The sequence below is a fragment of the Amblyraja radiata genome, chromosome 1 (assembly GCF_010909765.2).
Source record: "Amblyraja radiata isolate CabotCenter1 chromosome 1, sAmbRad1.1.pri, whole genome shotgun sequence".
Classification (NCBI taxonomy): Eukaryota; Metazoa; Chordata; class Chondrichthyes; order Rajiformes; family Rajidae; genus Amblyraja; species Amblyraja radiata.
In genome coordinates, this window is record NC_045956.1 from 134,685,498 (window position 1) to 134,701,411 (window position 15,914).

The 15,914-nt window shown below is 43.2% G+C and overlaps 1 protein-coding gene across 1 annotated transcript in view; it reads right to left on the reverse strand.

Annotated features, from left to right (window-relative positions):
• Positions 1-8,908: 8,908 nt before the first annotated feature.
• The window catches only part of LOC116979621 (urea transporter 2-like), a 77,510-nt gene continuing 70,504 nt past the window's right edge, over positions 8,909-15,914 (reverse strand). Inside the window, exons 9-10 of the mRNA XM_033031237.1 lie at positions 10,901-11,060; positions 8,909-9,168 (exon numbers count right to left, since the gene is read on the reverse strand). Of these exons, the coding sequence (XP_032887128.1) occupies positions 8,987-9,168; positions 10,901-11,060 (342 nt within the window). The 3' untranslated portion in view covers positions 8,909-8,986. The remainder of the gene's footprint in view (positions 9,169-10,900; positions 11,061-15,914) is intronic.

Consider the following 15,914-nt stretch of genomic DNA (forward strand, 5'->3'; position numbering starts at 1 on the left):
TCCCATTCAGCCACTGTTGAATCCATCTTGCTATTCCTGCATTTACACCCAATAGTTGAACCTTCTTAACCAACATTCCATGAGGAACCTTGTCAAAGGCCTTACTAAAGTCCATATAGATAACATCCACTGCTTTACCCTCGTCAATTTCCCTAGTAACCTCTTCAAAAAATTCAAGAAGATTAGTCAAACATGACCTTCCAGGCACAAATCCATGTTGACTGTTCCTAATCAGACCCTGTTTATCCAGATGCTTATATATATTATCTCTAAGTATCTTTTCCATTAATTTGCCCACCACTGAAGTCAAACTAACAGGTCTATAATTGCTAGGTTTACTCTTAGAACCCTTTTTAAACAATGGAACAACATGCGCAGTACGCCAATCCTCGGGGACTATTCCCGTTTCTAATGACATTTGAAATATTTCTGTCATAGCCCCAGCTATTTCTACACTAACTTCCCTCGATGTCCTAGGGAATATCCTGTCAGGACCTGGAGACTTATCCACTTTTATATTTTTCAAAAGTGTCAGTACTTCTTGTACTTTGAAACTCATAGTATCCATAGCTACTCTACTAGTCTCCCTTACCTCACATAATTCAATATCCTTCTCCTTGGTGAATACCGAAGAAAAGAAATTGTTCAATATCTCCCCCATCTCTTTTGGCTCTGCAGATAGCTGTCCACTCTGTCTCTCCAATGGACCAATTTTATCCCTCATTATCCTTTTGCTATTAATATAGCTGTAGAAACCCTTTGGATTTACTTTCACCTTACTTGCCAAAGCAACCTCATATCTTCTTTTAGCTTTTCTAATTTCTTTCTTAAGATTCTTTTTACATCCCTTATACTCCTCAAGCACCTCATTGACTTCATGCTGCCTATAACAGGCTGCCTATAACAGATAAGGGTAGAAGAGTGTTGAGCTTCTGCCAGCATGTGTGCGATAAAAACCATCTCCGTTTTATCCCACTGGGGACTGATGAAACAGGGGACTGTGGCGCAGGCTGAGGGGCGTCGCCACTGGCAACGCAGCCGTTGCAGAAGTGGGTTGTTGTGCTGGTATAGGCGGATTAATGCCGCTGGATATGGACGGAAGTACACTTGTACGGTCTGGATAATACGGAGGTGGAGCTGGCTCATTCACAGGCAGGATATGTTGTCTGTTATGCCTGTAGGTGCCGCCATCGGCACTGACCAGATATGAGCGTGGCTCAGAAGCAGTTCCAGAAATTACACCGAAACGGTCATGGCCTTTGTCAGTCTGCAAACAAACCACCTGTCCCTTGGTTAACGGTGGCAGCAGATTACTTGTTTTGTCATACCACTGTTTTTGAATGTCACGCTTTTGTTGTAACCTGGACTGGACTTCCAATGGCGGAACCACCTGTGGGATCAATGCCTGATCCACCACAGGCACCATTGCTCGGGTCTGCCTCGACAATAAACGTTGAGCAGGTGAACCGAAAATGGGGTTGCAGGAGATGTTGCGTAAGTTGAGTAGATACAGGAACACATCGGAATTAGCTCTGTAGGAATGTTCCATGAACTGTTTAGCACTTTTGACAGCCCCCTCAGCTAGTCCATTCGACTGTGGATATTCAGGGCTGCTGGTGATGTGGCGAAAACCCCATAGTGCAGCAAACTCCTTAAAATGTTGGCTGGTAAATTGACTGCCGTTATCAGGTAACAGTATGCACGGAGCTCCGTGGTCTGTAAAATGGCGAGCAAGCTTCGAAACTACTCCGCGAGAAGTGGGGCTGCTAAGAAAATTAATGTCAAACTATCCAGAATACGAGTCGACAAGTACCAGGTACTGCTTGCCATGCCACTCAAATATGTCAGTTGTCACTGTAGACAACGGGAGGACAGGAGCTGGATGTGAAAGAAGTGGTTGCTTTTGTTGATGAGGTGCCAGGCTGTTACACACTGCACAGGACGCCACATTCTTGGTGATGTATTCGGCCATGCCAGGCCAGTAAAACATGTTTCTTGCCCGTAGGATGGTCGCTTCAGCGCCTGGGTGCCCTGCGTGGACAGCGTCAAAATACTTGTTGTGCAGCGAAGCAGGGACCACAGCCTTGTGTCAATAGACAATAGACATTAGGTGCAGGAGTAGGCCATTTGGCCCTTCGATATGATCATGGCTGACCATTCCCAATCAGTACCCCGTTCCTGCCTTCTCCCCATATTCCCTGACTCCGCTATTTTTAAGAGCCCTATCTAGCACTATTTTAAGAGCCCTTCCTATCTGTCCTTTTACAATAATGCCATCCTGCAGCACTACTTCATCACGGACGGCAAAGAAAGGCCGAACTGGCAGCGGAACGTTATAGTGTTGATCTGGCCAGCTGTGCTTAATGGCAAGCGACCGTAAAGTACTGTCAGCAGCAGTGTGAGCAACCATGTTCTCCATACAGGATGAAGGAATGAAAGACACAGTCATTACGATAAAGTCATCATCCGGCGAGGACGGACCCTCACATGTCCTTCGGGGTGCAAGCGAGAGAGTGTCAGCCAGGTGCATATCCTTAACACGTTTGTAGGTCAGAACGGTGTCATATTTTTGAAGCTGCAGCAGCATCCGCTGTAGGCGCCCTGCAGAGGCATGAATCGGTTTGTTAAAGATGCTGATCAGAGGTTGGTGCTCAGTTTCAATCTTAAACGTTTGTCCGAAGATAAAGTCATTACATTTCTTGCAGGCGAAAACAACCGGCAATAGCTCTTTCTCAATTTGGGCATATAGTTGTTCTGTGTCAGTCATAGTGCACGAGGCATAGGCAACAGGCTTATTACCGCTACCATCATTTTGAAGACATGCTGCACCTAGTATGTGTCACAAACAAAGTGACCGGTGGTTTAGGATCAAAGTAACGAGAGCAGGAGTACAAGACATCTGCTGCTTAAGAGTGTTGATCGCCCTCTGCTGTTGCTCGTACCAGGTCCAAGCAGCGTCTTTGTGTGTAAGCTGCCGCAACAGGCGGGATATTTCGGAATAAATTTGCTCAAGTAGTTAACCATGCTAAGGAATCTCTGCAGACCGAGCATGTCTGTGGGTGCTGGGAGCTCATTGATAGCACTGGTTTTCGGCACATCAGTTTTTAGGCCATCTTTAGTGAACACATGGCCTATGTATTTCACCTCACTTACCCTGAATTTACATTTTTGAGGGTTTAGCTTGAGGTTAATGGCCTTGGCACGATCCAGGACCTTCGTCAGATTAACTTGGTGTTCTTCGACAGTTTGTCCCGCAACGAGGATGTCATCCATTAAATGGAGCATGGGTAACCTGCAAACAACTGCTCCATAGCTTGTTGAAATACTTCACCAGCAGAGCTTATGCCAAAAGGCATGCAAAGAAATCTGTAACGCCCGAATGGTCTGCTGAAAGTGGTTAACTTGGAGGAGTTGTGTTCGAGCGAAATCGGCCAGAATGAACTCTTGGCATTAGTACTGTGAATACTGTGAATACAGATAAATGTGATCAGCCATGATCATATTGAGTGGCGGTGCAGGCTCGAAGGGCCGCATGGCCTACTCCTGCACCCATTTTCTATCCACTTTGGTAGCAAAAACAGGAAGGCAGATTACTATCTAAATGGCGTCAAGTTGGGAAAAGGGGAAGTACAACGGGATCTGGGGGTCCTTGTACATCAGTCTATGAAAGTAAGCATGCAGGTACAGCAGGCAGTGAAGAAAGCGAATGGCATGTTGGCCTTTATAACAAGAGGGATCGAATATAGGAGCAAAGAGGTCCTTCTGCAGTTATACAGAGCCCTAGTGAGACCACACCTGCAGGATTGTGTGCAGTTTTGGTCCCCTAATTTGAGGAAGGACATTCTTGCTATTGAGGGAGTGCAGCGTGGGTTAACAAGGTTAATTCCCGGGATGGCGGGACTGTCATATGCTGAGAGAATGGAGCAGCTGGGCTTGTACACTCTGGAGTTTAGAAGGATGAGAGGGTATCTCATTGAAACATATAAGATTGTTAAGGGCTTGGACATGCTAGAGACAGGAAACATGTTCCAGATTTCTGCTTCCTGCCTCCCATTCTGTCTACTAGCTTTCTCTATTTGAGTCCCTCGCCCCAACCATTCTAGTTTAAAGTCTCCCCAGTAGCCTTTGCAGTAGCCTATGGTAGGTTGAAGACTATTCCATGCTTTAATTGTGCGGGGGAACTCCATGGAGCAGCCAGCATCTCTGGATAGAAAAAAATGGGTGATGTTTCGGGTAGAGACCATTCTTTACATTTCCTCTGGTTTTAGTGTTTTTAGTTCAATTTAAAGATACAGCGTGGAAACAGGCCCTTCGGCCCACCGAGTCAACGCCGACCACCGATCACCCATACTCTAGTTCTATCCCACACATCAGCGACGTAAGTCAAGAGTGTTTTATTCTCTCACGTCCAAATAGAACAATGAAATCCTTACTTGCAGCAGCACAACAGAATATGTAAACATAGTACTCTGTAAACAATGTTATAAACGAGAAAACAAAACTCCATATAGACAGCACCCATATTCAGGATCAATTCCGGTTCTCTGGCAATTTTAGATTGCAAATTTATGGCCAATGTACTGCCCCAATAGCCTTGAACTGAATTAAAACATAGTTATCAACGTATAATTTTTTGCGTGTTGGAAAATAAAATATAGTGGCACAGCTGGTGGACTTGCTGCCTCACACGCCAGAGATCTGTGTTCGATCCTGTCCTCGGGCACTGTCTGTGTTAAATTTGGACATTCTCCCTGCAAGCTTGTGGGTTTCCTCCCACACCCCAAAGACGCATTGGCTTTGTAGGTTAGCTTGTCTCTGTAAAATTGCCCCTAATGTGTAGGGAGTGGCTGAGGAAAGTGGGACAATATCGTGTGAATGGGTAGACAAAAATGCTGGAGAAACTCAGCAGGTGAGGCAGCTTCTATGGAGCGAAGGAAATAGGCGACGTTTCGGGTCGAGACCCTTTTTCAGACTGATGTCGAGAGGGGTGGGGGGGGGGGAAAAGAAAGGAAGAGGCGGAGACAGTAGGCTGTGGGAGAGCTGGGAATGGGAGGGGAAGGAGGGAGAAAGCAAGGACTACCTGAAATTGGAGAAGCCAATATTCACACCGCTGGGGTGTAAACTACCCAAGCAAAATATGAGGTGCTGTTCCTCCAATTTACGGTGGGCCTCACTCTGGCCATGGAGGAGGCCCAGGATGGAAAGGTCGGATTCAGAATGGGAGGGGGAGTAGAAGTGCTGTGCCACCTGGAGATCAGGTTGGTTATTGCGAACTTAGTGAGGTGTTGTGCGAAGTGAGGTGTTGGTCTCACCGAGGTTGATCATATGCTGAATAACCATATTTTTGTTTGGAAGTGAAAAGAGATAATAGAAATTGCATTCATTGCAACGTGTAAAAAGAGATGAGATAACCATATAACAATTACTGCACGGAAACAGGCCATCTCGACCCTTCTAGTCCGTGCCGAACACGTATTCTCCCCTAGTCCCATACACCTGCGTTCAGACCATAATACAGAGATACTGTATTATAATTTTGCTGCATGTCATTGTGGTATATATCATGTCTTGATATATCGTTTGTGACTTTATTTGAAGCAGAAATAATATGTGAATGCATCATTGAGCATAATTCCTACTGGTAACTACGCACTTCGTCCGAGCACATTATCGCACGTGTCATGCAAGCCATCTTAAATGACCACCTAAACTGTTATTTGGCAACCTAAAAAGCTGCCGAGGTTGCCCGGCTGGCAACAGGGAATAAAAGTAAAGCGAGGGCCCTGACAGTGCGTATGAGATAGTGTGGTCTTTTAATGACAGTGTTTAAATCTGATACAAATCCATATTTCTTCCTTGTTCTTTTTGGTTGCTGCAACCGTGGTTTAGTAATAACATTCACTCCGTTAATGAGGAGAGTGACCATGGGATCTCGGTGTTTACAAAATAACTCTGACAAGGAATGCATGTTGATACTCAGTCCATCGACAGCAGGTATGAACTTCATCCGAACAAGGAATTTTATTGCAAACTGGTGTATATATCAGTAAACTATTCTGAATCTGACATTATTTTTTGCATCTCTTTAAATCTATGTCTCTTAGTCTTTCAGTCATCCACAATGGGAGCAGCTTCTATTTATTTTAACAAAAGTCCGGGGCGGGGCAAAGAAAGGAGAAAGGAAGAGGAGCCCGTCGGCTGAGGGAGAGCTGTGAAGGGGAGGAGACGGCAAGGGCTACGGGAAATTGGAGAAGTCAATGTTTATGCCGCTAGGGTGCAAACTGCCCAAGTGGAATATGAGGTGCTGCTCCTCCAATTTCCGGTGGTGCTCACTCTGGCCTTGGAGGAGGCCCAGGACAGAAAGGTCGAATTCGGAATGGGAGGGGGAATTGAAGTGCTGAGCCACCGGGACATCAGGTTGGTTAATGCGGACTGAGCGGAGGTGTTCAGCGAAATGATCGCCAAGCCTACACTTGGTCTCACCGATGTAGATCAGCTGACATCTAGACCAGCCGATGCAATAAATGAGGTTGGAGGAGATGCAGGTGAACATCTGTTGCATCTGAAAAGACTCCTTGGGTCCTTGAATTGAGTCGAGGGGGGAGATAAAGCGACAAGTGTAGCATCTCTTGCGGTTGCAAGGGAAAGTGCCCGGGGAGGGGGTGGTGCGGGAGGGAAGGGAAGAATTGACCAGGGAGTTACGGAGGGAGCGGTCTTTGCGGGGGGGGGGGGGGGGGGGGAGATGGAAAGATGTGGCGAGTGGTGGGGTCACATTGGAGGTGGCGAAAATGACGGAGGACTATATTACCTGATACATTTTACTAAATTAATAGAATAAAAATGTTTCAGTTCCATCTGACTCATAATCTACAACTAGATCTTGAACTATCCAAAGGATAGGCTGTGAATATTGAGTACATTCCTAAACCTTTACATCTCTACCTGATTCCTTCAATGGTGTCATATGAACAGCTATAAAATAGTAAAGCACAAAAAACAAAACAACCAAATGAGAAAGAGTTGGGAGTAGGAGTACGTGACAGCATCTCTGTGAAGGGAAAGTGAAAAAGGTGATTGGTTCGTGAGCCTGATAGCCCTGAGGAAGAAGCTGTTCTTAACTCTGGACTTTTAGGCTTTCAACCTCCTATATCTTCTTCCAGAAGGCAGAAGATTGGAAAGGGAATTACCCCAGGTTGCAGGTCTCCATGACAATACTTTCAGTCTTCCTGATGTAGTCTTTCTGTTAAGGCAGTGACAAGCTTCTGATATATCGGGCAATGTTCTGCAAGTTTAGGTGATCAAGAGCAGAACTGTTGCCATACCAGGCTGCGATGCACCCAGTCAGAATACTTCATAGTGTGCTCTGGTTGAAGTTCAAGAGAATCATCATCGACATGCTGACCCTTCTCTCAAACTAAAGTAAATTTGCTGACATGCTTTCTTAATCTCCGCTCACTTGAAGGCATTAGGCTAGGTTGCTGGCCTAGCAACATGAACCTATCAACTTGAAATGCTATGGGAATACCATATTGTCAGAAGTACTGCCTTTTCCATCAAGATTCCACCGGGTGGCGCCGTCAGCGATGGCAGCCTCGCCAACAGTCTGTCTGTCTTTTTGTCTTTTTTTTTGTTATTTTTAGTGTTTTAAAAGTATGTGTTAATGTTCTTTGGTTTGTTTTATGTGGGGGGTGGGCGGGGGATTGGGGGAAACATTTTTTCAATCTCTTACCTTGCCGTAGATGCGATTGTTTTCCGGATCGTATCTCCGGTCGCTCCGCGGACTAAAGTCATGGAGCTGGTGGTCTTACTCGGGACTGACTTTGAGCCCCACCGCGGGGATGTGGACTTACCATCAGAGCCGATCCCTTGCCTGGGATCAGCGCTCCAACCACGGCCTGCGGATTTTACCATTGATGAGTTCTAAGTCTCGGGTAGAGACCGATGTCAGGAGCTCCAAACGACACAGAAGGTTTCGACCTGCCCCGACCCGGGGTCAGATCGCCCGGCGCGGGGGAGCTGAGATTCCCTCCCGATGCAGGAGCTTGATCACCCCAACACGAGGCCCCAAACACCACCTGCTATGGGAGCCAAGAAGGCCCCATGAATGGAAGGCTCGAGAACAAAAACAAAAAAGGGAAGATATTGAACTTTTTTTTTCACCTTCCATCACAGTGAGGAATGTGGAGGAATCACTGTGGTGGATGTTTATGTTAAAATGTATTTTGTGTGTTCTAGTGCTTTTTATTGGTTATGACTGTATGGCAAATGAAATTCCTCGTATGTTGCAAAACATACTAGCTAATAAAGTATGATTATGATTATTTTCAACAAGGAATTAACTAAAAACTCATCGGGTCTGATCTGTGATCTTATACTGTATTGTTTCAATAAGAACATGGTAATAATCCCTGGAGTCCTGGCGAAACTATAACTCTTAATATCTCTTAATATTACTACTAATATTGTAGGATGGAGGATTCTGCTGCACACACATTTGTGACATAATTTCCTATTATTGACTGACTATAATTCTAAAATGCTTAATTGGCTGCAGAACTCTTTGAGACATCCTGAGATAATGAAAGGTACAATAACATATAATTTGCATATTTCATTATTTTTTGTATTGTTAGACAACATGTTTTTGATCTTTTCTCTCCTCCAGTTTATTCCCTCCCCTTCCACCTTTACTTTCAATCTGAAGAGAGTTCCGACCTGAAACATCACCTATGCTTTTTCTCCAGAGATGTTGTCTGACCCGCTGAATTACTCCAGCATTTTGTGTTTTATGCGTGGGCATTGTTTGTCAGGAATTTAATCACCATTGATGAATCAAATGTTTTAATTTAGAATTAATATACATACATCTTTGAACAGAACAAACTTTTCATAGGAAGTTTTGCTGTCACAAACGAACTACAAGTGACTCAGATATTGTTATCTACTTCACTTTATCTATTCTATCTTTTGATTTAGTTTATGGACTTTAATTCTTGGCTTCTTTGAGTATTTCCTCTACCTCATGGATCTTGAAATCTACATTTGTCACACGTGGAACTCTTTTGTGGTATGATCCAGCGAACTGCTCTTCTTCAGCAACTTGATAATTGCTTCTTGATTGAGGTGATGGATAAAGGGGAGAGCCACTACACAACTCGATTGGAAAAACTGTGTGCAAAAAAAGTTGAACGTTTTACTTTCAATTAGTGTAGACAGTATGAAAATCCAGGAAAATGTGTCCAATCAAGTATTCAGGGAACATGTAATACAAAATGATTTGATGGATTAATGTGTGTATTGACAGTCCATTTCCCTGCATTAAAGTCGGAGGCTTGCAGGGATGGTCATTTTTCCTGCAAAATTTTCAGCCCCATCAACGGATTAGCATAAACCGAATCTTCTACATATTCAGAAATGAGTAAGACCCTGGAGCAGGGAGAGCCTGCATTTCCTGATTACGAAAAATATCATCTTTGTATCTTATGGACCTACAAAAGCTGATTAAGTGAAAACTTCTCCTGAGAAAGCATTCCATCAGAAATGTATCAGCCTATTAAGCACTTTGCTTATGCGTAGATAAACTATTTCACTTGGGATGATGGCAGTCCTAGTGATATTTATTTAGTAGCATTAGATTAGCTACACATCTTATGTGAACTTATTTGAACTTATAAATACACAGCTTATTTATTTATTTTACTTTTCTTTTTCATCGGTTGGAGCTGCATACTAAATCTCGTTGCACTGACGTGCAATGACAATAAAAGATATTATTATTATTATTATTATTATTATTATTACATATTGTGAAATTTGTCACATATATTCCATACGAGATGGGGATAGCAGAATCTTCCTTTGATGCTTATTAACAAACTAGTTGAGTTTCTGCTACAATCTGGAATTTTCAGAATGATTTTTCAGATGCTAGCCCAAACCTACCAATTTCACAATTTTGAACTTGCAATATTTGAAGTCCTAGTTTGGTACTACAACTACCAGACAACAGCTGTTAACAAAAGGTAACATTCTTTTGTTTAATGGAAGGGATATATTCATATTGCCGACACACACATGCAAACCATAGCCGAGTTGCATTCATAAGAATTAATGGAGAAGGTTATTTTGTTGTTCCTCCTGTTTCTGCACCTGCTGTCCTGAAGCAATGTACTGACATTCATTTTGGTAGCTGATCGGCAACCGGATTTTACTGGTTGATGTCAAGGTTTAAGAATAAATCAATAGATCTGAAAACCTGCTTAACATCAATAATCAGGGCTTCAAATTTCACAGCTTCCCTATCCTAAGTTACTATTTTAGTGTTCTTTCAAATTCTTGATGTGTGTTAGTAAATTTTTCGAATAGGAGTAGCATTTTCCCTGCCTCCTCATTTTCCACCTCTGAAGACACCCTTTAAAATATATCTTTACCAGCTTTCATTTAACCATCCTTATATCTCTTCTTTTCTCTTCACATCAGTACTTGTCAGAGCATGCTTTCGTTTGAGATTCCTTTGTCTGTTCAGTGTGAAGTTTTCGTTGTATATTTTTTACTGGGTTCATGTTATTAACGATGATCAACTGGGTTGGTTCCTACATATTTGAGAATGGGTTTAACTCCAAATGTCCAATATCTAATTTACTTTCTGAATTCAGTAGTGAGAGCAACAGCAGTTCATATCAATGGTCTGGTAAACACAACATTAATGAATAGTTATTTCATATATTAGTTTAGAAGAGATCCATATTAACTTTGATTAAAATAAAGTGCCTGAAAGATATTTATACTATATGCAGGTTATGTAATTAATGTGTATATAAGAAGAATTTGCTGTGTGCATATACATCACATATGCAACTGTACTTTAAAGATTTCTTTGTATCATTCTGGTTTCATTTACTTTGTTCAATTTTCTTCATTTCCAGGTAAATCTTTCTGTTCTTCTCAGGGTATGTTACTTCATGCAATGCTAATTTATAGATGGCTTTGCGGTTACTAGTCATCAGGAGAAACATAATTGTTGAAAGGCAGAAGGGCCATGTGCACGCAGGTAATCCAAACTAGAAAGCAACACATAGTAAAACAGTTAGATAGCAGCATCATTTCTACTTCAAGCTATTGATGAATGTGTCTGAATTAATGCTTTGATAGAAGACATGCTGCTGGAAAGAATTTTATTGTTCAGCAGAATGCAGTTGATAGTCAACTTTTATCGTTTATTTTCATATTAACGCTGTTCATTTGCATCAACAATGCAAAAAGTAATCTAAATATAGTTTCAAGAATGGAAATACAAAGTTAATATTTATACATTCCATAAAAGGCTTCAGGGTATTTGAGATTGTGCTATAAGTTTGTGCACTCTAGATACAGTTGCCTTTGATATTGGTTTGGTCATTGTTAAACCTGAGTTAGCTTGTGTCTGCTCAAACTGGTGCAATTAGGACAAGGTATTCAGCCACAATATATGAATATATCTGTCCATATTTTTAGCATGCATTGCTTCATTTCCCCTGTTAGTTTGCATTTCACTGATTAGTGGCTCAGTACTGTGCACCTACCTGACCAAGTGATGAGCTGACTAACCTAAGAGTTATAGCCTGCAAGCCACAGTTTACTGGGGCTGTGTGCTACTGTACTGTCTGCAAAGGAGACAGCATGGAAGAGCAGCTGCGTTATCTCACAGGCATGGATCTTCGAAAGATAGAGTTATACAGCATGGAAACAGTCCATTTGACTTGCCATGTACATTCCAAGCGGTACGAACCAATTTAAATTAATCTCATTTTCCAACAGTCTAGAAACATAGAAACATAGAAATTAGGTGCAGGAGTAGGCCATTCGGCCCTTCGAGCCTGCACCGCCATTCAATATGATCATGGCTGATCATCCAACTCAGTATCCCGTACCTGCCTTCTCTCCATACCCTCTGATCCCCTTAGCCACAAGGGCCACATCTAACTCCCTCTTAAATATAGCCAATGAACTGGCCTCGACTACCGTCTGTGGCAGGGAGTTCCAGAGATTCACCACTCTCTGTGTGAAAAAAGTTCTTCTCATCTCGGTTTTAAAGGATTTCCCCCTTATCCTTAAGCTGTGACCCCTTGTCCTGGACTTCCCCAACATCGGGAGCAATCTTCCTGCATCTAGCCTGTCCAACCCCTTAAGAATTTTGTAAGTTTCTATAAGATCCCCTCTCAATCTCCTAAATTCTAGAGAGTATAAACCAAGTCTATCCAGTCTTTCTTCATAAGACAGTCCTGACATCCCAGGAATCAGTCTGGTGAACCTTCTCTGCACTCCCTCTATGGCAATAATGTCCTTCCTCAGATTTGGAGACCAAAACTGTACGCAATACTCCAGGTGTGGTCTCACCAAGACCCTGTACAACTGCAGTAGAACCTCCCTGCTCCTATACTCAAATCCTTTTGCTATGAAAGCTAACATACCATTCGCTTTCTTCACTGCCTGCTGCACCTGCATGCCCACTTTCAATGACTGGTGTACCATGACACCCAGGTCTCACTGCATCTCCCCTTTTCCTAGTCGGCCACCATTTAGATAATAGTCTGCTTTCCTGTTTTTGCCACCAAAATGGATAACCTCACATTTATCCACATTATACTGCATCTGCCAAACATTTGCCCACTCACCCAGCCTATCCAAGTCACCTTGCAGTCTCCTAGCATCCTCCTCACAGCTAACACTGCCCCCCAGCTTCGTGTCATCCGCAAACTTGGAGATATTGCCTTCAATTCCCTCATCCAGATCATTAATATATATTGTAAATAGCTGGGGTCCCAGCACTGAGCCTTGCGGTACCCCACTAGTCACTGCCTGCCATTGTGAAAAGGACCCGTTTACTCCTACTCTTTGCTTCCTGTTTGCCAGCCAGTTCTCTATCCACATCAATACTGAACCCCCAATGCCGTGTGCTTTAAGTTTGTAAACTAATCTCTTATGTGGGACCTTGTCGAAAGCCTTCTGGAAGTCCAGATACACCACATCCACTGGTTCTCCCCTATCCACGCTACTAGTTACATCCTCGAAAAATTCTATAAGATTCGTCAGACATGATTTACCTTTTGTAAATCCATGCTGACTTTGTCCAATGATTTCATCACTTTCCAAATGTGCTGCTATCCCATCTTTAATAACTGACTCTAGCAGTTTCCCCACTACCGATGTTAGACTAACTGGTCTGTAATTCCCCGTTTTCTCTCTCCCTCCCTTCTTAAAAAGTGGGGTTACGTTTGCTACCCGCCAATCCTCAGGAACTACTCCAGAATCTAAAGAGTTTTGAAAGATTATTACTAATGCATCCACTATTTCTGGAGCTACTTCCTGAAGTACTCTGGGATGCAGCCTATCTGGCCCTGGGGATTTATCGGCCTTTAATCCATTTAATTTACCCAACATCACTTCCCGGCTAACCCGGATTTCACTCAATTCCTCCAACTCCTTTGACCCGCGGTCCCCTGCTCTTTCCGGCAGATTATTTATGTCTTCCTTAGTGAAGACGGAACCAAAGTAGTTATTCAATTGGTCCGCCATATCCTTGTTCCCCATGATCAACTCACCCGTTTCAGACTGCAAGGGACCTACATTTGTTTTAACTAATCTCTTTCTTTTCACATATCTATAAAAACTTTTGCAGTCAGTTTTTATGTTCCCTGCCAGTTTTCTTTCATAATCTATTTTTCCTTTCCTAATTAAGCCCTTTGTCCTCCTCTGCTGGTCTCTGAATTTCTCCCAGTCCTCCGGTATGCTGCTTTTTCTGGCTAATTTGTACGCATCATCCTTCGCTTTGATACTATCCCTGATTTCCCTTGTTATCCACGGATGCACTACCTTCCCTGATTTATTCTTTTGCCAAACTGGGATGAACAATTTTTGTAGTTCATCCATGCAGTCTTTAAATGTCTTCCATTGCATATCCACCGTCAACCCTTTTAGAATTAATTGCCAGTCAATCTTGGCCAATTCACGTCTCATACCCTCAAAGTTACCTTTCTTTAAGTTCAGAACCATTGTTTCTGAATTAACAATGTCACTCTCCATCCTAATGAAGAACTCAACCATATTATGGTCACTCTTGCCCAAGGGGGCACGTACAACAAGACTGCTAACTAACCCTTCCTCATTACTCAATACCCAGTCTAAAATAGCCTGCTCTCTCGTTGGTTCCTCTACATGTTGATTTAGATAACTATCCCGCATACATTCCAAAAAATCCTCTTCCTCAGCACCCCTGCCAATTTGATTCACCCAATCTATATGTAGATTGAAGTCACCCATTATAACGGTTTTGCCTTTGTCGCACGCATTTCTAATTTCCTGTTTGATACCATCTCCAACTTCACTACTACTGTTAGGTGGCCTGTACACAACACCCACCAGCGTTTTCTGCCCCTTAGTGTTTCGCAGCTCTACCCATACCGATTCCACATCCTGCAAACTAATGTCCTTCCTTTCCATTGCGTTAATCTCCTCTCTAATCAGCAACGCTACCCCACCTCCTTTTCCTTTCTCTCTATCCCTCCTTCTGCTACCAGGTGATTCAAGTTCTCGTCCTGTCACTTCTTAAATGCTGCCAGTGAATCTGCTTGCAACACTCTATCAGGCAGTGTATTCCATGTACTTTCCAATCTGGATGGAAAAGTTCCCCCTCAGATCCTTGCATTTCTTACCCTTAATCATCACTGCATGGCTAAGCACAGCCCCAATGCCATCTATAAATTTGCTGATGGTACCATTGTGGCTGGTTGAATCACTGGCAGTGATGAACAATCAAGACTCAAGGATGGCGTTTTGCCTCCCTAGTGCCAGGGTCCAGGTTGCAATGGACTGGCTGCCGAACATTCTCAAGGGGAAGAGGGAAAGTCGTTGTGCACATTGGCACAAATGACCGATGTAAGAAAAAGGATGATGTCCTGCAGAGTGAATAGAGGGAGTAAGGCGAAAGGTTAAAAAGCAAGACCTCAAGGGTAGTGATCTCTGGACTACTCCTGGTGCCATGTGCTAGTGAGGGTAAGAACAGGAAGTTAGAACGATTGAATTTGTGGCTGAGGAGTTGGTGGAGGGATTTGGGATTCAGATTTTTGAACGATTCAGTTTGCTTCTGGGGCAGTGACCTGTACAAGAGAGACAAGATGCACCTGAACTGAAGGGGGGACCAATATCCTGGCAGGCAGGATTGCTAGTGCTACCTAGGATCATTTAAACTAGATTGGCAGGGAGACGAGTTGCAATTCAGGAGTGAGGCAGCTGAGAGGCTGGAAGTCGGTATAGAAGGCAATGAAAGCAAATTCAGACTGGATAGGCAGGAGCACGGCAAGGAGTGAGGAAGAACTGTTGGATTAAATAGCAGTTATTTTAATGCAAGAGGCCTGGCGGGTAAGGCAGGGATGTGGGATGGATATTATATGAAGGATAGGGATGTGCAACTGGATATTATAGTCCTTACGGAAACAGGCTAAGGGGGGGGGGGGGGGAGTACAGACGGAGAGGACTAGCATCTTAATATTCCTGGGCACAGCTACTATAGGTAGGGTTAAAAGAAGAGGTGGAGTTACTTCGTTGATTACCTCATGGCAAAAGTCTGATATGACCTTTCTGTTGATTCGTCCAGTGAGGTTATAACTGTAGAGCTGATACATAAAAAGGGGATGATCACCTTGTCGCTAGTGCACTATACGACCCCAAATATTCAATTGGACTTCGAAGAACAAGTATTCTTGGAGATTTCGATCTCGGATCGGTCAAAGTCGGCATGGATTTATGAAGGGGAAATCATGCTTGATTAATCTTCTGGAATTATTTGAGGATGTAACAAGTAGAATAGATAAGGGAGAGCCAGTGGATGTGATGTATCTGGACTTTCAAAAAGCCCTTGACAAGGTCCCACACGAGAG